The following is a 14391-nucleotide window of genomic DNA, read 5'->3' on the forward strand; positions in this document are numbered from 1 at the left end:
TTGCAAGCCTCTTTTTGATGTCGGAAAGAGCTGATCAGGACAGTAACAACATCCAAGAATAGATAAGATATCTAGAGGTGAAACATTGAGCTCCAAAGTCTGGGCTATCCTTCAGTACAGTTTCCAGTTGTCTCAAGATACCGGTTTTATCCTTTCAAACATTTGTAAACATCATACAGCTGACAAGAAAGTCTTTATCCAAAATTCCCGAAGCAAAATGGGTGAAAAAGCCACTCGGAGAAGATTAAACCGTCAGTTCAACAATAATATTTAAAGATGAGTTTATAAATGCAGTCAGGGACAGATAATCTTTGGAGATTTGACTGTTGATGTAAAGTTAAATAAAATATTTGGGAGTAATAATCATTGTTACATTTGGTGGGAAACAATTCAACTGTAAAGCATGGGGGTGGAACTATCATGTGTGGATGTTTTGCTGAAGGAGCTGGTTTATGTAACTTACAAAACTATATCACAGGGTATGAAACATGAAAATAATCAAGCTTTATCTGAAGGCATCAACCATGAAGTTAAAGCTTTAACACAAATGAGTCCCCCAAATGTTGGTTGGTTGTAGGTATATGCAGCCAAATCAGGGGGTTAAATAGTGTGATCCTCCCAGAGCCATTATCTCAGCCTCTTAGAAAACCTGTGGAAGAACTTCAGAAAATGAGTGAGCATACCAGCAGAAAAACCCAATTACAGAGGGTAGCAAAAAACATGGAACATCAAAAAAGACGGATTAATGATATTTTAATATTTATATTTAATATTTGAAGAGTGTTAAAAAGAGTAACCACTGGAGATTCTCGACAAAACAAACTTGATGCGTTTCACATCTCTTTTAGCCACAAAGAGGAAAAATGGCGAAGCGTCAATCTAACATTTTGCATTAAAATATATTAATATATAGAAGCAAGTACTTAAATTTTCTTGTTTCTCGGTTTTGGTTTCTGATGAGACCACAGAAAAAGGAAAAAAAAAAACTGTATATACACAGATAATTTATGTGCAATAAAAACAAATGTACTCAATTGTGTTCGTTTTTCAAGCGCAGGTAAAATTTGAATGGTTTGGATTTCATACTTGATTGTAATGAGTCTATATAGATGTCAATTGCAGATAATATCTGGACTTTGGTCTTTTGTTGGTAAAATTTGTAGGTGTGAATATAATATTTACTGTCGATGGAGAAAAAAAAAAATTCTGCAAAGTCTGCATTCTTGAGGTCACTTTTCCTCATTCCAAACAAAACATTCTTATTTGTATAAGTTATTTTAACAAACAATTCTAGTGCAGCTACAGTAACAAAAGTGATGAAGAATGCTTTCTTCATGAATTTTACAAACAGTACAAAAGGGATCAAAGTCTCATATTATTCTTGTTACCAATAAAGCTTTAAATGGATAACAGCTGAATTTTCAAATGAGATCTCTCAAATTGGTTATTTTGTGCTGCTGACCTTCATCTGTGGAATGCCCTCCCTGGCGGTATGAGGGCACCTCAATCCACTGTTTTAAAAAAAGGCCTTAAAACATTTCTTTTTAGCAAAGCTTTTGGTCCCCTTTAGATGTTTTTCTCTCTTCTAAAAATAGCTTTTTCATGTTTTTTTCTTTTTTACCTATAGTACTTTGAGATCTTTTGATGGAAAGTGCAGTATAGATTAAATGTATTATTATTATTCTGTTTGGGATCAAACAAGTCCACTTTCTGTTAATATTTTAAAAATACAGCAATGAGAACTAGAATGTGTAGTTAGGCTATTTGTCTTTTTTTCTTTCAATCATAGTCTATATAAGCTGTGATTGGATTAAAAAAGGACATAGAACGATATTTCCCTGGAAGCAGAGATGACAGAAACTTTATGACTGGGGATTGCATCAAACACTGACATCTTCTGCTGCAGTAATAGAAAATTGAAAAAGTGACTAAAGTTCAGAGTAAGATAACAGATCACCATTTGGCTTCAGTAATTGTCCTAGAAGAAATTTCTCCCCTTTTTTTTTCTTTGGAAAAAAATATGATTTCAGGGCCTCCAACTTTTCACCAAAGATTTTTAAATAGTTTGGACAGGCCAGCCTTGTCAGGGTTAGATGAGGAAAGGTGCAGCTATCGGTTTTCAGAGGATTTAACGGAAACAAAGCAGCAAACTGTGGAATTTTTTTATAGAATAGTAAATGTTACTGAATAACAATAAGTTATATGTAGTTATGTGGAAATTTTTTTTACAAATTAACATATCTTCTATATTCTGGGTTTTTTAAGAGAGTTGTCAACCCTGCGGTTTTGGTAAGAAACACTGAACATAATACATAAACAGACATCAAAAATGAAAATAAAAAATACAGTAATTCAAGGCATATTATGCAGGGATGTCAACTCTCACCCATTGGGTGTGAGACTCACACGTCTCAGTGTCCTTACACGCTCTCACTCCATATCCGAAAATTTTCACTCAAAAAAAATGACGGTAATTAAAATTCAATTCCATTCCACTTATTTATATATAAAAATATCATGCTGATAAAAATCCACTAATTTAGTCATCCATTCATCCTTAACTGGAATATAGAGACTCTAAAACATGTCTTTAGCTGACGGAGTGACCCACCTTGAGCAGCAGTTATACCAAAATTGTAAAACCAATATGTAACATTTTTATATTTAAAATAATAAAAATATGTCGTCTTTCATTATGTTCTGTACTCCCCAAGTGGAAAAGATGTAGCTTCACCTGGTTTAATTTCATAAAAAAATCTTTAAGGAACCTTTGGTTATCCAATTATTAATTGAAAAAATAATCGACAGGTTAGTCTATTTGCAGCCATCTACAGCCTCCTAGAAGGTCTGACTTGTTTAGCTGTTTTGTCAATTGTAAGAAAAACTAAAAGACAATGAGGTAAGATGTTTTCTTCAAATATTCATACACAGAGTAGTTTGCACTGGATTTCCAGTAACAGCCAATTAGTTCCCCATTGTTTATTTTACTTGAACTGCATAGAATAATTAATGAACACAGTTGTGAAATTCTTTGTTTACAGTATATTTAAGATGCAGTTATTTTAGTAGGACCCATACTTCTTTACTTCAATTCTCTGAATATCACCAAAATAGTGAAAATAATGTATATTTCATAAAAAATGTTCCATATAAGTACAAATAACTTGTTTTTATTCAGTAAAATTTACTACTCTATCAAAAATTCCTCATTTTGACAATTTTATTCCCAGTTAAATCCTCTGAAAACTATTTCAAAACCTCACTGCAAGGTTTGATTAAAAGTTGCAGCCCTGTATTTTTAATTAATATCATTGTAATTTAGCAATAATCAAAGCTCATTTTTAAGCGAGCAGCAATGTGAGTTCGTAGTTAACTTTAAAGTGTTTTCATATGAATGGAAGTCTACAAAGAAAACATAAGTTTTGGGGGAATCTTGAGGACCTTCCGGCTCTGCGTCATGAAAGGCGCGCTTTTTTCGTGATCACGTGACCACGCAACCCGGAAGTCTCCCATTGATAACAAAGCTGAGCGCTCCTTGTCTCTACATGTCTGTGAGGCAGCAATTTTTTCACCTCATCTAGTCTCTTTTAGTGGAAACATGTCTGACTTATTGGAGAAAATAAAAAACAAAATAGCAGAGAAAGAAAAAACGGCTTTAAGTCAGAGCGACCTGCAGAAGTTTGGTTTAACAGGTATGGAGGCGGGAGAAAAGTTACAACCTGGTTTACTTTCATTCAAACTGTGACCAAATTCTCCCTGTAGTCGTTACTTGCTGTTAATATGTGTTTGTGGACGACTTAAACCCAGTCAGGTGGTTTTATTTTCCATCTTTGGAGCAATGCTCAGCAGTAGGTTTCCTGTTTGCAGGGATCCAGCTGAGATCCTACCAGCTGGACGGGGTGCAGTGGCTGAGCCAGAGCCTCAAACACCAGCAGGGATGCATCCTGGGAGATGAGATGGGTTTGGGTAAAACCTGCCAGGTGTGTATGAGGTTAAACACCTTGCATGCTCCTTATGGAAGGTCCAACCAACTTTTCTAAACTGAATAATCTCTTGATTAGTTTGCAGATATTATGCATGTTGCATTTTCTACCTCTCACAAAATATTTGCATTTTGCAGTGTTATGCAGATTTAATTTTAACTTAGTATCGATGGGCTAAATGCTCCAACTAACGATTATTTTGATAATCGATTAATCTGTCGACTATTTTTTCATTTGATCATTTAATAATCAGGGGCGGAGCTAGATGGGCTTAATTCACCTGCACTTAATTCACACCAAACGCAGCAGGAGCAGCAAAAACGCATCTGCTGCTTCATTTTTTATGCTTGTACAAGTTTAGTTCTGACGCGCGGCTGAAACAGCTTTGCTGCTCTGGCTGCGCGGTCGAAAAGTGTGTCTAACACGCGTTGGGCGGAGCTACTCAGTCCTTACTTGGCCTGGCAGCTATATTTGCTGTGATCAGTGGGAATAAAATAGTTTTAACATGTTTCTAAGTGGGAAAATCCACCTGAAAACTTGATCTGTGCAGTCAGTTCATCCAGATTACCATCCTGCCTTCCAATATTATTTCTGTCGGAGCCGCTCAGACTCCCACATACCAGCGGAGCGCTGTCAGTAGGAATCCCATTCAACAGCAGCCTCGCCTCCTCGTGTTTCGCTTCATCGGCTGGAAGGCGGTTTTCATGTACGTAATCCAAACTACAGGCAGCATGATAATAAAAGCAAACATGTTTGGCCAGCAGGTTTCAGCATTTAAAGTTAATTTAGGCGTTCATAAACTGTTTCAGTGGAGTGATCACAGTGATCTGTATCTCCAGCAATGTGTCTCTCTCCCTGCCAGCTCCCAGATCAGCTTCTCTTGTTGATTGATGTGGCGCGTCGAGCAGCAAAAGTTCAGTTTTTCCATCTCAAGCAGCAGCGCGTTTGCAGCACGTCTGCTGCTCAAATCGTGCTGTGGGACATTTAGCTGCGCCTTGACGTGCGTCCACCATTGACTGCTTGTAAACTAGCTGCTCCTGCTGCGTTTGGTGTGAACGCAGCTTTAGCCTATCATTGGCCACCCCTAACATATTTTTTCGCCCTCTAATACAGACGGCGGCAGCAGTAATACTCTTAAGGGGAATGTTCAAACTTATTAAACATTTTATTTTTTCATATATTAACGCTTAACAATTAAAATGTGAGGCTAATTATGCACATCAAAATACTAAGATTAAAGTTCATATATACAGAATTCATGCTGTTTTAAGAACAAAATTTTGTGTTATATCAGGTAAAGAGAAAATCATGTCTTCAGTGAAATCATAGATAAATAACTACTTTAATAATAACTTAAAAATCCATGTAATTTAGATATTAGTACATGTAAATATTAATTTTATGCAGAACAATTTTTGATAAAAGTAGGCAAGTAATGAAATATTACTATTATTAATAGAGGTGAGTATTGGCATGAGTGTCGCGATACTTGGGTCACGATATGATATTATCACAATATTGCAGTATCACTATATATTGCTATATTTTCCCCAGCTATCAAAATCAAATGATGAGATAAAACAGCAAGTGCTGTATATTTTCATCAGAAAATATTGATTAGGTATTATTATCCATGTTGTTTGGGGTTTTCTTCCACTGTGAGTGCCTCAAATACAGATTTGGTGCTGCACGCACAGTTAAAGGGCTCCACAGCGCTTTCTGCCAGAGTGGTAGTGCAGAGGTAGCCCATTTTCCCATCAATGTTTTATGTAACCATTTTTTTTTTGGAAAATCGATACTAAGAAGTGAAAGATCGATATTATATTGGGCAGCCGAATATCACGATATATCGCCAAAACGATTATTTTTTCCCACACCCCTAATTATTAATGGAAAATATGTTCAGCCCAGAAGTTGTGTCGACTATACCTTTTATATAGGCAGCTTGGAAACATATGCATATATTTGTAATCGAAAGGCTGTAGGAAAGTATAGTTTGTCTTTATTTAGAAAATATGGATGTTGTGCTTGTTCCAGTTGGAGCAATGTAGATTGACCCTGAGGTTCTGGCTCCAATCCGCTTTCAGCCACCCCTCGGTTTACATTAGTTTTTGACTGGCCACCCCTATTAAAATTTTCTAGCTACGCCTCTGTTAATAATCGGATAGAGAAAGGCCCCTTAAAGACGATTTTATACAGACTAAAACCAGGTGAGACTAAACTTTTTGACATGTGGAGTGTTGGATAGAGCATATTGACAGACAAAAGCCTTTTTTTATCTTGAATGCAAAATATTTATATATATTTTTTCACAATTTTGGTATAGTTACAGCTCTAAGTAGTTCTTTCCGTCAAACTTTTCTCCTTTTGTTCAAGATGCTTTATCATCCAAAAACAAACTTAGATTTTTTTTTTACTGCAGTATGACCTGACAGGCAGATCATATCAGCTTATTTCTTTCCTTTTATGCAACAACAACAATCGATAGCAATCAAAAACTGTATGGCTGCGTGCCTGAATCCAGGAGCTCACCCAGCAATATTTCATGTTCATATATGTCATACCAAATTAGACAAAAAATAGTAAACTAGAAATAATAAAATATTCAATCATTTGGCTCCAGCATGTATGGAAGCAGGACAGTTCTGGATGCCTGTATTGGAATGTAACCATCGTCTCGGTTTCTTTTGTTTCTTTTTACTCTTTTCTGTGTGATCTAAAGTTCTCATACTGACTTCTTCTCCAGACAATCTCTCTGCTGGTTTACATGTTTGGAGCTCTGGGAAAGAAAGGCCCGTTTTTGGTGCTCAGCCCACTCTCTGTCATGGAGAACTGGAGAAAGGAGTTGGAGAGGTAAAGTCCTCCTGAGCTTTAGCCCCATCATCAGATGATTCGTATGAACCTGGGATAGATTAATGCAGTTTAAATTCATTGACAGCTTTGCCCCGTCTCTGACTCTGCTGAGCTACAAGGGAGACAAGGAGAGACGGGCTGAGATTCAGAGGGAGACGAACACACAGGCCTTCCATGTTCTGCTCACCACATACGAGGTCCGTGGCAGTTAGGTGAAAACAAAAATCACTAAAAGTTTGACATGAAATTAACATTTAATCTGATTCCCAGCTGTGTCTCAAAGATGCTTCATTCTTGAAGAGGTTGGTGGATTCTCATCCTTTTCATGTATTATAGCTTGATTAAGGATTTAAAAAGACTTTATGCAGCATCATTTTGCAGATATGAAGATTTCTTCAAACATTACAGGAGCGGTTAATCTACAAAACCTACTTGTTTGACCTCTCAGCGACATGTCTCACCATGTTCCACTGTCATCAGGTTTTCTCCTGGCAACAGGTGTTTAGATGTTAACTTCTTCCTCAGGTGGAGCTGGCAGGTGCTTGTCGTGGACGAAGCTCACCGGCTGAAGAACCAAAACTCTTTGTTACACCAAACCCTGACCGAGGTGCTGCAATGCTCCTTGAAGGAAGTCTTCTTCTTATCATATTTCACTTAAACAGCAGCTTAGTTTATTTCTAATTTTATTATTTGTTTGTGTAGTTTACCGTTGGTTTCAGACTCCTGCTCACAGGGACTCCCATCCAGAACAACCTGAAGGAGCTCTACTCCCTGCTGAGCTTCATTCAACCCAACATCTTCACGCCCAACGAGACCGACAGCTTTGTCAACTCTTACTCCAATCTAAAAAGCCAGCCTGCTCTGGGTATGGTATAAAATTACTGTTTCATGTATGTGCAAAGCAAAGGTGTTTATTACTTTTTGCTACCTAAAGTCTGTTTTATTGGTATCAGGGGTGAAAGTGTTTTTTTAAATTCTTGCTAGTACCATCTATACAATTAGGCAAGGCAAATTTATTTGTATAGCACAATTCAGTACAAAGACAATGCAAAGTGCTTTACATGATTAAAATATAGGAAAAAAAAAACAGAATCAAAGCAAGTAGGAAAAAAAAAATAAAAAATTCAGAAACAAAAAAAGAACATTAAACAGTTGGACTAAGGAAAATAAAAATGTTGAACTAATGATGTTTCAGTTGAACTGTTTAACTAGAACAGTGGAAGGCAATCCTAAACAAATGTGTTTTTAGTCTTGATTTAAAGGAACTCAGGCTTTCCGCACTTTTACAGTTTTCTGGAAGTTTGTTCCATATAAGTGGAGCATAGGAACTAAATGCTGCTTCTCCATGTTTAGTTCTGGTTCTGGTAGGTATGCAGAGCAGGCTGGAGCCAGAAGACCTGAGTGGTCTGGAGGGTTGATACACTGATAGCAAGTCTGTGATGTATTTGGGTGCTAAGCCATTCAGAGATTTATATATATATATATATATATATATATATATATATATATATATATATATATATATATATATATATATATATATATATATATATATATATATATTTTAGGGATGCACGATATTGGGATTTTGGCCGATATCCGATATGCCGATATTTTAAAACTCATGTAGCCGATAACCGATATCGATACTGATGTTAAAGCTGGACAAAAATAAGTAGTCATTGAAAACAGCAGTTTTGTTATCCATTTCTGACACTTTGAAAAATAATATACTCAAATATATTTTCATATGCTGATATCAAATTGATTTTTAAAAACGCGGTATCGATCTATTTTACTTTCAAAATCTCGTGAAATTTCATCGTTCTGTTACAAACTCTCGTGATATTTTGCAAAGTCTTGTGAGATTTTGTTAGTAAAATAGATCGATACCGCGTCAATATATCAACATATACAAATATGGCAACATTTTGTGAATTTTCGGGGGATTTCGTAGCATAACGATGACATATAGCAATATTTCATTAGTAAAATAGATTGATATGGTGTTTTTAAATGGCAATATATCAGCATATGAAGATATTGGGATATTTTAATGTATCAATATTTTTTCCCTCGTCTTTAAAAGTTTGTAAAAAAGAAGTTTTTGAGGAAGAAGAAGAAGTAGCTTTTTTTATTTTATTTTTTTTTAGACTTTAGAAACTCAGAAGCTGATCAAATATCGGGTTAAATATCGGTGGGGTGGCCGATGTCCGATGTCCGATATTCAGTTTTAAGGCCGATACAAGCCGATACCGATAGGGGGCCGATTATATCGTGCATCCCTAAAATAAATAAATATATATATATATATATATATATATAAATAAATACAATTAAAAAGACCTGTCATCATTTATGAACACGCTTTAGTCCAGGGGTCAGCAGCCCAAACTGCTCAAAGAGCCATATTGGACCAGCTGAGCGGTGAGCTGATGTGGGGAACCACCAGGGAGGAGCTACAGAGCTAAAGCACTTCAGACAGATTGAAGCGAATGCATGTGAGATGTAAACGCTGTAGATTAATCTCACTGCGCACTCAAATTGGTAGCTATATGCTAAAGTATGTGGCACAAAATAGCAGGCAACCGGTCCTTGCGGATCTGCATACTGCCACTAAAATCTTTACTGGTATGCAATACAGCGACGTTCTTGCTTACTTTGAGCCCTGATTGCAATTTATGTGATAAACCAACAAAAGGGATTAATGTCTCGCTCTAAGGAGAAACTCCACCTCAATCTTTAGCTTTTTGCATTTCAATCATAAAGTTTGATTTTGATTTAATCAGAATAAGGTAACATGATATATGGGGCCAAAATGGTAGCTTTAATATTTGCAAATGTGTGTGGAGAGTTGTGTGTCTGTATCTCGATTTGTGTGTGTGCAGTGGGATTTGAAAATGTGTAAATAAATCTGTAAATGTGTGAGGAGATTTGTGTGTCTGTACAACAATCTGCAAATGTGTAAAACTACTTGTGTGTAATCCGTTTTGCAAATGTGTAAAAAATCCACAAATGTGTATTCAGATCTGCAAATATGTTCTGAGATTTGCAAATGTGTAAAACATCCACAAATCTGTATTCAGATCTGCAAATGTGTACTGAGGCTTGCAAATGTGTAGATCAATCTGTAAGCACACACAGAGACACTTGTGTCTGAAGTATTTTCGCTTCAAGACCCAGAAATACAGACAAATCATTGGTTACAAGTCAAGCGGTTTTTCGGTTGGCTCTCTTTACACACGTGATTTTTGCTACTCTTCTGCCGGGTGAGATGCACAAATGCGTAGAAGGATTTGTATGTGTATTTTCGCGATTTGTAACCCCTTGCACAGGCTCGTAGGCTCACATGCTGCCCTGAACGCAGGCTCACAGGCTCACATGCTGCCCTGACCGCAGGCTCACAGACAGCCTCTCTCTGCTGCAACAGTTCAGCACAACTTGCTTCACATACAGCCACATACATTTCCGCCATCTACTTCAGTGGAGTGTGGATCGGGATGCTATGTATTTTCCCACTGAAAAATAAAAATTAACAATATTTACATAAATAAACTTATATCCTTTCTATCAATTTCGTTTTTTTTCAAGATTGTTTATCAAATTACAAAAATAATCATAAGTAGATTTTTTTTCCAAAATATCTTGTATATTTAACTGCAATTTATTTTCTTGCAACTAACTTAATAATTCCCTTCTCTCCATAGAATATTTATAACAAAACATGCTCCACCGTCTCCCCTTGATAACAAAAACCACAACCTCCTGTTCCCATTCTAAATAAGTTTCCATTTAACCCCGTGTTTTCGAAACTTAATCTAGATATAACCTCTTTTTTATTCCTTTCCGTTCTCCTCATTGCACCAATTTTCCTTTGGATACTATAAAGCCACCTTCCAGTTCTATGCTCTTCCCACAGCTTCTGCCATCTTTCCGTAACCTTTTGTTTGATAATAGATTACATTTTTTCTGACTGAATGGTATCAATATATCATCATTGTCACGTCAACTCCCGCAGCGGATGAAAAAAAAAGGTAGAGGCTGTCTGTGAGCCTGTGAGCCTGCGGTCAGGGCAGCATGTGAGCCTGCGAGCCTGCGCAAGGGGTTACAAATCGCGAAAATACACATACAAATCCTTCTACGCATTTGTGCATCTCACCCGGCAGAAGAGTAGCAAAAATCACGTGTGTAAAGAGAGCCAACCGATAAACCGCTTGACTTGTAACCAATGATTTGTCTGTATTTCTGGGTCTTGAAGTGAAAATACTTCAGACACAAGTGTCTCTGTGTGTGCTTACAGATTGATCTACACATTTGCAAGTCTCAGTACACATTTGTGGATCTGAATACAGATTTGTGGATTTTTTTTACAGATTTGCCAATCTCAGTACACATTTGCAGATCTGAATACACATTTGTGGATTTTTTACACATTTGCAAATCTCAGTACACATTTGCAGATCTGAATACAGATTTGTGGATTTTTTACACATTTGCAAAACGGATTACACACAAGTAGTTTTACACATTTGCAGATTGTTGTACAGACACACAAATCTCCTCACACATTTACAGATTTATTTACACATTTTCAAATCCCACTGCACACACACAAATCGAGATACAGACACACAACTCTCCACACACATTTGCAAATATTAAAGCTACCATTTTGGCCCCATAATGATAGCCTGATAAACCAGACTAAATGTGAGATTAAATGTGTAATTTAGTCTGGCCCTGTTGAATGAGACATCGGAAGATTGCTGATGAGAAAAACCTGTTGTTTTCAAACCATGTCTGTGCCTATTGGCCAACGTTCTAAGCAATGAGACGTAGTAAGCGCGACAGAAAGCTGGTGGGGGAGTGTAAACAAACAGCCTGTCAGTGGAATGGCGAAAACGTCCTCCTTTAAAATGAATGAGCGTAGAGCCTCTTCCTGCTCACGTTTCAACGAAAACCCAAAGTCTAATCCTTTCAAAACTGATTCCAAATCTGAGTCAACCGAGAACTGTTCAATAGTTTTTGCCATCTTCGTTGTTGCGCTTCCTCCAGCGTAGCACAGCTTTGTTGTCTCGTCCTTAAAACCCCGCCTGCTTTGCCTCCAGAAATTCAAAACACATCTCAGCTGGCAAAAATGATTTTGGCCGCTAGTGGGTGGGGCTAGTTTACTAGGCTAGTAACTTGCACCAAATCTTTCCCACCATGGCTTTTGACAAAGCTGCAATCAAGACCCTTTTTTTTTTTAAGGGAATTTTAAGAAATTGAATTCATTAGCCAACCCACAACCATCTGGGGTTCTCTGCAGCTCCTTCCCTCTCATTAATGTTGTCCTTGAACTACCTGTCAGTTCAGGTGGACCATAGCATCTTTAAGTTGTCAGATGTTGCATTGAACATTGCATAGAGGGATGGCCAAGCAGATGCAAGTGTTTTTTTAAATTTTTTTCACCTCTTTTTTTAAGTCTCTTTCTTCTCCATCCATGCAGAGGACCTCCTCAAACCAAGAAACTAGTACCTACTACTTTATTAGGTACACCTTGCTTGTTGGATCCTCTTTTGCATTTAGAACTGCCTTAATCAGGTGTGCAGGTGTCCCAGCGGTTAGCGCCAACGACCCATGTACGGAGGCCTTAGTCCTCGACGCGGCTGACCCGGGTTCAAATCTGACCTGTGGTCCTTTGCCGCATGTCTCTCCCCCTCTCTCATACCCCCTTTCCTGTCAGCCTACTGTCGAAAAAACGAGCCGCTATTGCCGCAAAAAAAATAAAAATAAAAAAAATAACTCCCTTAATCCTTTGGGTTAAATTCACACCACACTTTTCAGATTTCTACTTGTGAACCTTAAGAAATGCCATGAATTACATTTTTTCCCGCGTATTATTATGCACTGCTTTGTGTTGGTTTGTCACATAATCAAAAAGACTTGGAAATGTATGAGGAGTTATTTGATCTATGAGGCATTCAAGTAGATGTGTTTAAAGTTCAATGCTTCTTCCAGCTTCAGAGCTTCAAAGCGTCTTGGAGCCTTTTCTGCTCCGTAGAGTGAAGTCTGAGGTGGCTTTGGATCTGCCTAAGAAGACAGAGCTGGTGGTGTACCACGGCATGTCCGCTTTGCAGAAGAAATACTACAAGGCCAGTCTTATGAAAGATTACGGTGAGTCGCTTCACTTTGAATTTCACTAGAAAAAGTTTTTTTTTTTTTATTAGAACAAACAAAGCCAACATAACCATCTATTTTTAAACATTTCAGAGGCATTTGCAAATGAACAAGGCAGCCAGAACAGGATGCTGAACATCTTGATGAATTTGAGAAAGTGTGTCGACCACCCGTATCTGTTTGATGGTGAGATGCGTGCAATGAAACGCACAGAGAGGCTGTAAAAGGTCGGATTGCGTCTAAATGATTTTGTCCCTTCTTCCTGTTTAGGGGTGGAACCAGAGCCCTTTCAGATCGGGGAACATCTCATAGAAGCCAGCGGAAAACTGTGCATCCTAGACAGCATCCTGGCCTTCCTGCACATGGGGTGGGCACATCCTGCAATAATTATGGTTTGGCTCCATCTAGTGGCATTGCAGATCCTGTCTAATAACTATGCATTGCTGCTTTGGAGATCCACAAATATATAGTTGGATTCTCTTACATTGGTACATTATTTCCTTTCCATTTAGTTTGACATTTTTTAAAAGGTGAAGGAGAGCTGTCACATATAGATAACAGTTTACACTTGAAGAATAGATTGTTTGCAGCAAGAGGAAGGCTTGATTGATTGAATGACTTTATTGATCTCACAGTGGAGACATATATTTGTCACCTCAAATAGTCAAAGAAGAAGAATGTGCCATAATGGAGCTATAGAAGCTCTACATTCTCAGTTTTATGTAACATCTGCCTTTTATTTAATGAGAAAATTGCTGTTTTTTTTTCTAAGTAGTAATGTACAAAGTGGCAGGAAATGTATAGGGGGAAAAAAATGTCAAATAATTAAAAACACAGGAGTAGTATTTACAAACCAAATCATTTCACTTCAACTTCTTTTTACACCAGATTAAAAACTTCACAGGGTTTCTGTGATACGGTTTGCAAAATGAGGAACAGGTAGACTTATATAGAAATCGTTGGAGCAAATCAGTCCGATGTCTTATAGACTCATTATTGTAAGATACAAAGAAATACAAGCTGGTCTACATCCCAACTCCCTGGCTACGGAGGTTGGGGTATCTCTCTCTTGAATAACTCTTTGAATAATGAGTCTTCTTAAGGAGGATTTATTTTTTATTTTTTGAGTTTTGCGGCGCTGGTGGCTCGTTTTTTCAACAGTAGGCTGACAGGAAAGGGGGTATGAGAGAGTTGGAGAGACAGGCGGGAAAGGACCACAGCCCAGATTTGAACCCATGTCGCCCGCGTCGAGGACTAAAGCCCCCACCTGCATGCCCTTAAAGTATTGCTGTGGGTATGAGGGCTCCTGCAGAATATTTGAGAACCGTGTTAGCAGGCCTCAGTGGAGGCATGTGATCTAGATCCTTTAGACAAAATGCACCTCCAGTTTGGGGAC

At 37.6% G+C, this 14391-nt stretch overlaps 1 protein-coding gene across 3 annotated transcripts in view; it reads left to right on the top strand.

The window, feature by feature from the left end:
* Nucleotides 1-3502: 3502 nt before the first annotated feature.
* chd1l (chromodomain helicase DNA binding protein 1-like) overlaps nt 3503-14391 on the top strand; it is a 28907-nt gene continuing 18018 nt past the window's right edge. Inside the window, exons 1-10 of one of the 3 annotated variants that reach the window (XM_038275822.1) lie at nt 3503-3692; nt 3868-3980; nt 6730-6836; nt 6922-7033; nt 7107-7138; nt 7362-7443; nt 7539-7701; nt 12837-12992; nt 13089-13181; nt 13266-13362. In XM_038275822.1, the coding sequence (XP_038131750.1) occupies nt 3599-3692; nt 3868-3980; nt 6730-6836; nt 6922-7033; nt 7107-7138; nt 7362-7443; nt 7539-7701; nt 12837-12992; nt 13089-13181; nt 13266-13362 (1049 nt within the window). In that variant the 5' untranslated portion in view covers nt 3503-3598. Of the gene's footprint in view, nt 3693-3867; nt 3981-6729; nt 6837-6921; nt 7049-7106; nt 7139-7361; nt 7444-7538; nt 7702-12836; nt 12993-13088; nt 13182-13265; nt 13363-14391 lie in introns of those variants that run through there. The other 2 variants (XM_038275823.1, XM_038275824.1) reach the window with 2 other exon arrangements.

This window comes from Cyprinodon tularosa, unplaced genomic scaffold, assembly GCF_016077235.1.
Source record: "Cyprinodon tularosa strain WSP-4 unplaced genomic scaffold, ASM1607723v1 ctg98, whole genome shotgun sequence".
Lineage (NCBI taxonomy): Eukaryota > Metazoa > Chordata > Actinopteri > Cyprinodontiformes > Cyprinodontidae > Cyprinodon > Cyprinodon tularosa.